Source organism: Bombina bombina, chromosome 2, assembly GCF_027579735.1.
Source record: "Bombina bombina isolate aBomBom1 chromosome 2, aBomBom1.pri, whole genome shotgun sequence".
NCBI classification, from domain to species: domain Eukaryota; kingdom Metazoa; phylum Chordata; class Amphibia; order Anura; family Bombinatoridae; genus Bombina; species Bombina bombina.
Window position 1 is genome coordinate 820,771,461 of NC_069500.1, and position 12,445 is coordinate 820,783,905.

Sequence of the window (12,445 nt, forward strand, 5' to 3'; positions counted from 1 at the left end):
GGTGCTACTAGTGCATCTACTAGAGTCGCCTTGGGATCCCTGGATCTGGACCCGTAGCAAGGAACTTTGAAGTTCTGACGAGAGGCCATCAGATCCATGTCTGGAATGCCCCACAGTTGAGTGATTTGGGCAAAGATTTCCGGATGGAGTTCCCACTCCCCCGGATGCAATGTCTGACGACTCAGAAAATCCGCTTCCCAATTTTCCACTCCTGGGATGTGGATTGCAGACAGGTGGCAGGAGTGAGTCTCCGCCCATTGAATGATTTTGGTCACTTCTTCCATCGCCAGGGAACTCCTTGTTCCCCCCTGATGGTTGATGTACGCAACAGTCGTCATGTTGTCTGATTGAAACCGTATGAACTTGGCCCTCGCTAGCTGAGGCCAAGCCTTGAGAGCATTGAATATCGCTCTCAGTTCCAGAATATTTATCGGTAGAAGAGATTCTTCCCGAGACCAAAGACCCTGAGCTTTCAGGGATCCCCAGACCGCGCCCCAGCCCATCAGACTGGCGTCGGTCGTGACAATGACCCACTCTGGTCTGCGGAAGGTCATCCCTTGTGACAGGTTGTCCAGGGACAGCCACCAACGGAGTGAGTCTCTGGTCCTCTGATTTACTTGTATCTTCGGAGACAAGTCTGTCTAGTCCCCATTCCACTGACTGAGCATGCACAGTTGTAATGGTCTTAGATGAATGCGCGCAAAAGGAACTATGTCCATTGCCGCTACCATCAAACCTATCACTTCCATGCACTGCGCTATGGAAGGAAGAGGAACGGAATGAAGTATCCGACAAGAGTCTAGAAGTTTTGTTTTTCTGGCCTCTGTCAGAAAAATCCTCATTTCTAAGGAGTCTATTATTGTTCCCAAGAAGGGAACCCTTGTTGACGGAGATAGAGAACTCTTTTCCACGTTCACTTTCCATCCGTGAGATCTGAGAAAGGCCAGGACGATGTCCGTGTGAGCCTTTGCTTGAGGAAGGGACGACGCTTGAATCAGAATGTCGTCCAAGTAAGGTACTACAGCAATGCCCCTTGGTCTTAGCACCGCTAGAAGGGACCCTAGTACCTTTGTGAAAATCCTTGGAGCAGTGGCTAATCCGAAAGGAAGCGCCACGAACTGGTAATGCTTGTCCAGGAATGCGAACCTTAGGAACCGATGATGTTCCTTGTGGATAGGAATATGTAGATACGCATCCTTTAAATCCACCGTGGTCATGAATTGACCTTCCTGGATGGAAGGAAGAATTGTTCGAATGGTTTCCATTTTGAACGATGGAACCTTGAGAAACTTGTTTAAGATCTTGAGATCTAAGATTGGTCTGAACGTTCCCTCTTTTTTGGGAACTATGAACAGATTGGAGTAGAACCCCATCCCTTGTTCTCCTAATGGAACAGGATGAATCACTCCCATTTTTAACAGGTCTTCTACACAATGTAAGAATGCCTGTCTTTTTATGTGGTCTGAAGACAACTGAGACCTGTGGAACCTCCCCATTGGGGGAAGCCCCTTGAATTCCAGAAGATAACCTTGGGAGACTATTTCTAGTGCCCAAGGATCCAGAACATCTCTTGCCCAAGCCTGAGCGAAGAGAGAGAGTCTGCCCCCCACCAGATCCGGTCCCGGATCGGGGGCCAACATTTCATGCTGTCTTGGTAGCAGTGGCAGGTTTCTTGGCCTGCTTTCCCTTGTTCCAGCCTTGCATTGGTCTCCAAGCTGGCTTGGCTTGAGAAGTATTACCCTCTTGCTTAGAGGACGTAGCACTTTGGGCTGGTCCATTTCTACGAAAGGGACGAAAATTAGGTTTATTTTTGGCCTTGAAAGGCCGATCCTGAGGAAGGGCGTGGCCCTTACCCCCAGTGATATCAGAGATAATCTCTTTCAAGTCAGGGCCAAACAGCGTTTTCCCCTTGAAAGGAATGTTAAGTAGTTTGTTCTTGGAAGACGCATCAGCTGACCAAGATTTCAACCAAAGCGCTCTGCGCGCCACAATAGCAAACCCAGAATTCTTAGCCGCTAACCTAGCCAATTGCAAAGTGGCGTCTAGGGTGAAAGAATTAGCCAATTTGAGAGCACTGATTCTGTCCATAATCTCCTCATAAGGAGGAGAATCACTATCGACCGCCTTTACCAGCTCATCGAACCAGAAACACGCGGCTGTAGCGACAGGGACAATGCATGAAATTGGTTGTAGAAGGTAACCCTGCTGAACAAACATTTTTTTAAGTAAACCTTCTAATTTTTTATCCATAGGATCTTTGAAAGCACAACTATCTTCTATGGGTATAGTGGTGCGTTTGTTTAAAGTGGAAACCGCTCCCTCGACCTTGGGGACTGTCTGCCATAAGTCCTTTCTGGGGTCGACCATAGGAAACAATTTTTTAAATATGGGGGGAGGGACGAAAGGTATACCGGGCCTTTCCCATTCTTTATTTACAATGTCCGCCACCCGCTTGGGTATAGGAAAAGCTTCTGGGAGCCCCGGGACCTCTAGGAACTTGTCCATTTTACATAGTTTCTCTGGGATGACCAAATTGTCACAATCATCCAGAGTGGATAATACCTCCTTAAGCAGAGCGCGGAGATGTTTCAACTTAAATTTAAATGTAATCACATCAGGTTCAGCTTGTTGAGAAATTTTCCCTGAATCTGAAATTTCTCCCTCAGACAAAACCTCCCTGGCCCCATCAGACTGGTGTAGGGGCCTTTCAGAACCATTATCATCAGCGTCGTCATGCTCTTCAGTATCTAAAACAGAGCAGTCGCGCTTACGCTGATAAGTGGGCATTTTGGCTAAAATGTTTTTGATAGAATTATCCATTACAGCCGTTAATTGTTGCATAGTAAGGAGTATTGGCGCGCTAGATGTACTAGGGGCCTCCTGAGTGGGCAAGACTCGTGTAGACGAAGGAGGGAATGATGCAGTACCATGCTTACTCCCCTCACTTGAGGAATCATCTTGGGCATCATTGTCATTGTCACATAAATCACATTTATTTAAATGAGAAGGAACTCTGGCTTCCCCACATTCAGAACACAGTCTATCTGGTAGTTCAGACATGTTAAACAGGCATAAACTTGATAACAAAGTACAAAAAACGTTTTAAAATAAAACCGTTACTGTCACTTTAAATTTTAAACTGAACACACTTTATTACTGCAATTGCGAAAAAATATGAAGGAATTGTTCAAAATTCACCAAAATTTCACCACAGTGTCTTAAAGCCTTAAAAGTATTGCACACCAAATTTGGAAGCTTTAACCCTTAAAATAACGGAACCGGAGCCGTTTTTAACTTTAACCTCTTTACAGTCCCTGGTATCTGCTTTGCTGAGACCCAACCAAGCCCAAAGGGGAATACGATACCAAATGACGCCTTCAGAAAGTCTTTTCTATGTATCAGAGCTCCTCACACATGCGACTGCATGTCATGCCTCTCAAAAACAAGTGCGCAACACCGGCGCGAAAATGAGGCTCTGCCTATGATTTGGGAAAGCCCCTAAAGAATAAGGTGTCTAAAACAGTGCCTGCCGATATAATCTTATCAAAATACCCAGATTAAATGATTCCTCAAGGCTAAATATGTGTAATATATGAATCGATTTAGCCCAGAAAAAGTCTACAGTCTTAATAAGCCCTTATGAAGCCCTTATTTACTATCTTAATAAACATGGCTTACCGGATCCCATAGGGAAAATGACAGCTTCCAGCATTACATCGTCTTGTTAGAATGTGTCATACCTCAAGCAGCAAGAGACTGCTCACTGTTCCCCCAACTGAAGTTAATTCCTCTCAACAGTCCTGTGTGGAACAGCCATGGATTTTAGTAACGGTTGCTAAAATCATTTTCCTCATACAAACAGAAATCTTCATCTCTTTTCTGTTTCAGAGTAAATAGTACATACCAGCACTATTTTAAAATAACAAACTCTTGATAGAATAATAAAAACTACAGTTAAACACTAAAAAACTCTAAGCCATCTCCGTGGAGATGTTGCCTGTACAACGGCAAAGAGAATGACTGGGGTAGGCGGAGCCTAGGAGGGATCATGTGACCAGCTTTGCTGGGCTCTTTGCCATTTCCTGTTGGGGAAGAGAATATCCCACAAGTAAGGATGACGCCGTGGACCGGACACACCTATGTTGGAGAAAAGTGGTTTGGAAATAGCAAAGTGCTACTTGTATTTATGGCCCTATAACTTGCAAAAAAAGCAAAGAACATGTAAACATTGGGTATTTCTAAACTCAGGACAAAATTTTGAAACTATTTAACATGGGTGTTTTTTGGTGGTTGTAGATGTGTAACAGATTTTGGGGGTCAAAGTTAGAAAAAGTGTGTTTTTTTCAATTTTTCCTCATATTTTATATTTTTTTTTATAGTAAATTATAAGATATGATGAAAATAATGGTATCTTTAGAAAGTCCATTTAGTGGCGAGAAAAACGGTATATAATATGTGTGGGTACAGTAAATGAGTAAGAAGAAAATTACAGCTAAACACAAACACCGCAAAAATGTAAAAATAGCCTTGGTCCCAAACGGACAGAAAATGGAAAAGTGCTGTGGTCATTAAGGGGTTAATGAAAGTAGAATGAGACCCTCTCATTAAAAGAAGGAAATCTCTTTTTTTCTCTCTTAAAGTTATCATGGAAATGGTAGGAATATATATACATATAAAAACGTACAAACAAAAAAAAAAAGATCAAATAAACTTAGCGATTATATTATTGTATTGTTAAAGAATGCATTGATGTGTTATAATCGAAAAAACTTTACTTTCACTTTAACCTTACAGTCACTTTAAGAAGGGGTCAAAACCCCTCAAAATTTTCAGGAGATCACTGTGGTAATAGTGATCACCCACCCCAATTAAGCACCTGTGCAGTATTTGATGAGAACTTTTAGAGCTACTCTTCCAGCCCATAATTGAAGGGTATGAGCCATCTCTTTCCAAGATTAGATATCACATCCCTGTCATTAGTAGGTAAATGCATAAAAAGGGCAATTACCAAACTTTTTGTTTGGAGGCAGTGGCTCGAAAAGAACCCCTATCCCCTAAAGACAGTATACAAAATACATACACACAATAATCCTCACATGAAAGCGGTGATTCCTATTTTCAAATGAGGGGTCTCATGCCCTTTAAGATAGCAGGTAATTGCTATATAAATTGCAACATGTATACCGGGTGACTTTTACAGTACTTTGGACTTTAAAGGGATCATTGGACACTAACATAAGCAGTACAACAATGCAAGTGTGCAATCTTTTGGAATTGGAGAGGTCCCGCTTTCAAAAGAGGGGTCATATGCTCAGGTGGCTATCAGCCACTGTGGCAAATAGTGAAAACCAGACAGAACTAAACACATTTGGAACAACATCAAAGAGTGAGGTATCCCCTCTATGTTTTCCCCACAATACATAGTATTTGAAAGTACCAATTATCATCTTTCAAATAAGTTGTTCTGTGTCTGTTTAGTTGCCAGCTGATTGTCATAACAATGACAAATACCTCACATCATTGCTTTTATTTTGGAGGTTCTGATGATTTATTTTTTTTTACAACTTCTTTAATGCCCCCCTCACAATAGAAATATATTGTAAATTTCTCTGAGCTAGTAAATAAATGTTAGGAATCAAAATATATGGGAGAACTGAGTGAGTTTACAGTGAGATGATATTTTGCATGTGTCCCAGCAATTCCTGTGTCATTTCCAGAACAGACAGGTCAGGGGTGTCCTAAGAGGAAACTGGGGCAATTACTTGAAAAGATGGACATTACCTATGAGGAGAAGCAATTGGCAGAACAGCAGGCAACACCCCAAACCATGAGAAGCAAACAGATTTATCAGATGCTTAGGAGGTTTTGTATATTGTGAAATATGATGATTTTCGGTGCAACTAGTTTATGTTTGGTGTTTATCTTTAATATTTTTTTTCTACACTGGTTGAGATTGGACAGGGGTAGAAACATGCATAAAAATGGCTATTCTCTCTATGGGAAAATTTAAGGGAACATAACCTCTATAATACATGGAGATATTTTCATGGAGATAAAAAAGATAATACCTTTTTTTCAGCACCAACTAAAATGTACAGTAGACTAGAATATTTCTTTACTAATCAGATAGGCCTAACATACCTCTCCAACTCCCAAATTAAAGGGACAGTTTAATTTGTTTTTCCATAAATGTATTTTCCATAAATGTATTTTAAATTACTTGTTATATCAACTGCAGAGTATAAAATATTTGAGAAATAGCATTTTCGGGTTCATTTGTGTATCTGAAGTAGCTGGTTTTGTGCTTTGAAACCACTGCCTATTACAATGGGTTGAGCTTCAGGTAATATCAGATCTCATTACGTTATCACTTTTATGTACACAGACTTGCTTCCTTATCTTATATTTGTCTGGAACACCAAAGCTCAATACATAGAGAGAATAATGGAGAATTATCATTTTATTACTTAACTATCATGCCCCCACTGAGGGTGTAATCTCTTCTGCTGGCTGTGTTTACTTAGGCTTGTCAATAGCGTATACGCCAGTATCAAAACTTTCAGTATAGGTTGGGAAACCACAAGCTAAATCAGCTATTTCAAATGCTAACATATGAGTAAAGGAGCTACTTGCAACCACTTTAATACACTCTAGCAGGTAAAAAGGATCATTGGGAATAATTTAAAGGGGAGAAAGTTTTTGGGTGAACTGTCCCTTTAAATCAGCCACTTGGTCTGGGACAATATACCTTAACTGGCCCAACACTAGAACCACTGAATTTAGATGGAAACTAGAAGATACAATGCTACATAATATTAAACACTCGGAGACACTAACAAAATCACTGAAATAATTTTTTACAATAAATTCTACCCCCGACATCAATATTTTACCCTTTGGGAAACACACAAGTGTTACATGAGGGGCCAATTTATAAAACTTGAAGCACAAAATATTTACAAAATAAGAAAGCAGCACGCCAACACTACTCAAACCTAACTACACAACTATCCAATCTCGAATTACAACATAAACAGGCACCTACTGACCCCCAGATCTCAAAAGACCTACTCACCATTAGAAACAAATTAAAAGAACTCTTAGCACAAGAACAACAAATCATCACTCACAAATTTAAACAAAAATTATACTACGAAGGAAATAGAGCAGGGAAATTTCTGGCTAGAGTCCTTAAAAAAAAATGAAATTAAATAATTTGTCTACAAACTAATTAACCCTCAAAAACAAAATATATTAACTACTCCTGAAATTGCTAAACACTTCAAGGAATACTATATAAATCTTTACAACACTGCTTCAAATTCAGACTACTTAGTTAACGAATCAGAACTAGAGAAATATCTACAAGGTAGTACTCTACCAACCCTTACACCCGAACAACTAAAATAATTAGATTCACCTATCACCCAACTTGAACTAACCAGTGTACTTAAAGAGCTAAATGTAGGCAAGAGCTCAGGCCCTGATGGCTACTCAGTAAAATATTATCACCATTTCAAAGATATTTTAACCACATATTTATAAAAGTTGTTTAATGAAATAGGAGAAGGGAAACCTTTCCCCCAGAATATTGTCGAGGCGCATATAACCATGATCCCCAAACCAGGTAAACCCCCTACTACACCATCTAATTTTAGACCTCAATACTTAATGTTGATGTAAAACTATTCGCTAAAATTCTCACTACCAGAATAAATCGAATCCTCCAGACATTAGTACACATTAATCAAGTGGGATTCACACCACATCACGAAGCAAGGGACAATACTATAAAAATAGTCAATCTCCTAGACTATGTTACAGAGACCAAAACATCAGCTATATTTATCTCAATAGATGCCGAAAAGGCTTTCGACAGATTCAATTGGAAATATTTGAAAGCCACCCTTCATAGGTTTGGATTTAATCAATCCCTAATCGAAAAAATATTTGCTTTATACAACAACCCCACAGCTAGAGTACGGTTAAATGACTCCATAACATCCTCCATAAGTATCACTAACGGCACGAGACAGGGATGTCCAGTGTCTGCAGATTTGTACTGGCTATGGAAGTATTGGCAACTAATATCCACCAGAATGATGACATTGAAGGGGTTACAGTTCAAGACACCCAATACAAAATGGCATTATATGCCGATGATGTTATGCTTACATTGACTTCTCCAATATCTTCATTGACAGCGCTATCATCAGAATTCTCTCTATATAGCAAATATTCCTTCTTTAAAATAAATGAGACAAAGTCAGAATTTATCAGTCTTAATAATTCTCCCTACCTGCCATGCAAAATACAAAGGGACTTCGGCTTCCACCATAACCCAAAATCTATAAAATATTTAGGCATACAAATTTCCAAAAAAAAAAAAACAAAAAAAAAAAAAAACTCTACTGTTCACACTAAACTACACGCACCTTTATTACAAAATATAAAGAAAGATCTCCAAGACTGGGAACAAATCAATATCATAGTTGGGTCGCATAAACTCATTGAAAATTATGATTCTCCCAAAAATATTGTATATGCTTCAAGCATTCCCCATTCCCCTACCAGACCACTACCTACATTCTATGCAAAGAACCCTAAACTCCTATATATGGTCCAATCGTATGATAAGGGTCTCTATGAAAACCTTGTATATGCCCTAAGACAGAGGAGGGCTTGGAGCTCCCAATATTAAATATTATCGGTACGCTTCTCATCTAGTCAGAATAATTAATTGGTGCAAAAATGAAGCAGACAAAGAATGGATTACACTTGGACGATCATTAGCTTCTCATCCAAACCTAGGCAGTCTATGTTGGTCACCTCCAACAGAACAGAAAACTTAACTGACAACATCCACATTAACAATTGAAACTTTTAGAATATGGAATTATATGATTAAACATTTCCCCACTGCATCATCCATTCCCTCCCCTTTAACCCCTATATTGACTGATCCCATTTTTCAGACAAAACAACATACCCAACCTAATGAACACAGTACAATACATACATTACTTCCTTATCACAAAGTTCTTAAAGATGGTAAAATACGACCAAGAACAGAATCAGCCAAACAGGATATTCAGCACTTTGATCAATGGTATAAATATTTTCTATTTAGTCACCTTGTAGGCACACATACTGATAAACAGAAAATATTACTATTATTTGTCTAGTTTCCCATCTGTGTAAACTCAGTCCTCAACTACCTATAACAGGCTAGATTATTAGTTACAATTAATTTTCACTAGAGCACAGGTGAAATAGTCAACTGATGGGTGAGAGCAGGTAATAACCATAGTTACCGGTCAGATGATAATACCTTGCTTGCTGCAGTGGTTTTTTTAATAGTGAAACTCCCCCCTTGTTTGGATGAGCCAATCCAGACTTGAGTCTGGAGGGGAAAAAAAGGGTTTGATGCTGTCACTATGTTAAAATTTCCATTGTTTGGCTTCAGCAGAAAATATGACAATCTGCAAATAGATATTGACGGCAGATAAGAGCCATAGGCCCAGCAAGTCTGCCCGACCTTACCTAACAGTATAAACTTATCTAGTTCGTAGGATAGCCCTATGCTTGTCCCATGCATGTTTAAAGTCCCTCACAGTGTTTGTTGCTACTACCTCTTGAGGAAGTTTATTCCATAAATCAATCACTCTTTCTGTAAAGAAGTGCTTCCTCAAATTACTCCTGAATCTACTACCCTTGACTTAAATGACTGACATACGTGGCAAAGTTAGGCTTGTGAACCCTGGCTAATATGGGCTCTTCCACTTTTAAGGCCTTGAAAACCCACAATTTTAAGGAAATGGGGGCAAAATCATTAACAAAACGGTAATTTCTTATTTTAGCGTATTTTATTCCTTATAACAGAATCAAGAGTTTTAAATTACCGGCCACTGTGGATCATTTGTACACAATGTTGTAACTTGATGAAACTGCGCCAACAGCTTGCAGAAGTGAAAGTGAACCGCTGTTAGGGCACTAACTGATGTACTGAATTGAATTCCTTTTGCTGTGAACCCCTGCGATGCAATTAGTGGTAAACCCCTTTTCCTATTAACCCCTGCAATACCAACATTGAACTATATTTCTCCCTTACCCGTCGCTAGGGCGATATTCGCTGCATTAACCCTTACCTTCTCCTGTGTAACTCATGCAATGCCAATATCAGTCACCCTGCAAGACCAAGATGACCCGCGTTTCTCCCCTTATCCCTCACTACAACTACTTTCCCCTTCATCAACCCTTTCCAGAAAGCAAATGAAGAATCATCTTTCTCCTGTAATATGTGCAAATACACATATGCACAATTCAGCCCCCTATTAAGCAGAGTCGGGGTTAAAAACAGCAAAAAGCAGTTATTTGCGGCAATGTGTATTTTTGTGTAACTGATAAAAAAAAAAATCAAGAATGAATAGTGCAAGACACCACTGAACGTATGAAAGGGTTAACCTCACAGAGCATAATACTAGTTGTCCAACAAAACTGAAGGCAGGAAGTGGTTAACCTAACAGGTGTCCCCTGTTACTAATGACTTTGCAAAATGACAATAAAATAAATAATACATTTACAACAAAACAATAAAGCGAGAACTAGTTCTGTCACTATTACCCATAACTGTGACGTGGCAACTATAGAGCAATTTACGGTGTTATACAGTAAGCGAATAGCATCAAACAAAATAAAAAGTCCAACTGCAGTGCAGGATGCAAACTGACCGGTGTTCTATTATAACCAAAACATATTCGTATTTCAATTCACTCAGCCTTTTCTGTCACTAGGATCAGGGCAGGGGAAAGGGAAGGACCGCTACAGAATGATATCCGCCCTTTTGCTGACACTCACGTGGTGTCAGGAGGCGGGGAGCACAGTCAGCTGAGCAGCGGCCATTTTGTGTGTCCGTGTCCGGTGACAGCAGGCTCCGGTGGGAACCGGTTGGGTTTTCGGACATGGCGCTTCGCATGGTGAAAGGCAGCATTGACCGTATGTTTGACAAGAACCTGCAGGACTTAGTCAGAGGGATTAGAAACCACAAGGAGGATGAGGTAAGAAAGCAGGAGGCAAACCTGGATGATGGTACTTGGGAGTAACACCATTGACTGTAGCTACATGTCATTAATGTAATAGAACAGAGCCTGGGTAAGAGGATCACTGCTGTCAACTACGGTTAATAAGGTGGGTCTGTGCATATGAGGAAGGGAAAGCAGCAGTGTAGGCTGCCGTTATCATCTGATGTGGCTTTTCTCTTACCTTATGAATGGGAGTGTTAGTATAAACAGAAGGCACCATTGTGTAGGGCAATTACATATGATAATAATAGACCTTATAATCTGGTTGTTACAAGAAGAAAAAACACATAGTTTTGCTTCTTAAAATGTGACAATTTAACATTCCACCTTTTACATATACTGTATACATTTGAGAACCAGAGCTTTACCTCTGCAGAAAAGCTAATTAGGTGAAAAATGCATGACACTTGAACATAGAAATCAAAATACACTTACTTTAATTATCTGTATCTGTCTTTTTCAGATTTAGCAGCCAGCATGTTGCAGGGTCATATTTACTTCAGACAAGAATGTTTGAACATAGCAATATGTAAGAGTAATTAGAAATCAGAAGTAAAATTCTATCAGGATCTTTGATTCCTGATTTCATACCCAAGATAAATGAATGAACAATCAAACTCTCTAATTAAATTGTATGTTGACATTTAGGTCATTGAAAATAAACTGTATTTAGATTATTGCCCCTGCTTGTGACTGCAATGAGTCCCTCAATGCTAATTTTTATTATTTATAAAGCGCCACCAGATTCCGCAGCGCTGCCCATGGGTACAAAGATAAAAGTACAACGGAGAAACAATACAATATAAGACAACATTTTACAGACAAATAAAGAGGGAATTGCTAGCCCTATTCCCATGGGAATTTACAATCTAGATGTAATCTAATAGACTATAGGGCACTCATCAGCATCTGGTAGAAATGCCAAGGTGGCTGATTAGTATCTAACGACGTTGCACCTTAAGATATGTTAGTATGGGGTAGCAGTGCAACAGATTCTTTACATCCTTTCCCGCACTCTACACAAACTACGGTAGTTTGATATTTTGGACAGACACTTGCATATTTGTACCCTTCTTTCTTTCTTGTTAGTTGTTATCATTAGATCTTATTAGGATATACATAGATGTTTGAATAAAAAAATATTACTTTGTATGTTAAGCACCAAAGATTTACTACATTTTAGAAGGTAACACTTTATAAACAAAATCAAACTTTGATGATAATAGCCATATTATCTATAAAAATATCAATTTCCTATGTTGTCTCCACCCATATAAATCTGTTCATCTTAAGCACGTCCCTATTTTTCATTTCCTCTCTTCTCATAAGTACTGTTGCAATCTTATCAGACAGTGGTAGCCTGT

The 12,445-nt window shown here is 39.4% G+C and overlaps 1 protein-coding gene across 2 annotated transcripts in view; it reads left to right on the forward strand.

Moving 5' to 3' along the window:
- Positions 1–10,872: 10,872 nt before the first annotated feature.
- AP3D1 (adaptor related protein complex 3 subunit delta 1) overlaps positions 10,873–12,445 on the forward strand; it is a 419,857-nt gene continuing 418,284 nt past the window's right edge. For both annotated transcript variants that reach the window (XM_053703077.1, XM_053703078.1), the window contains exon 1: positions 10,873–11,057. In XM_053703077.1, the coding sequence (XP_053559052.1) occupies positions 10,962–11,057 (96 nt within the window). In that variant the 5' untranslated portion in view covers positions 10,873–10,961. The remainder of the gene's footprint in view (positions 11,058–12,445) is intronic.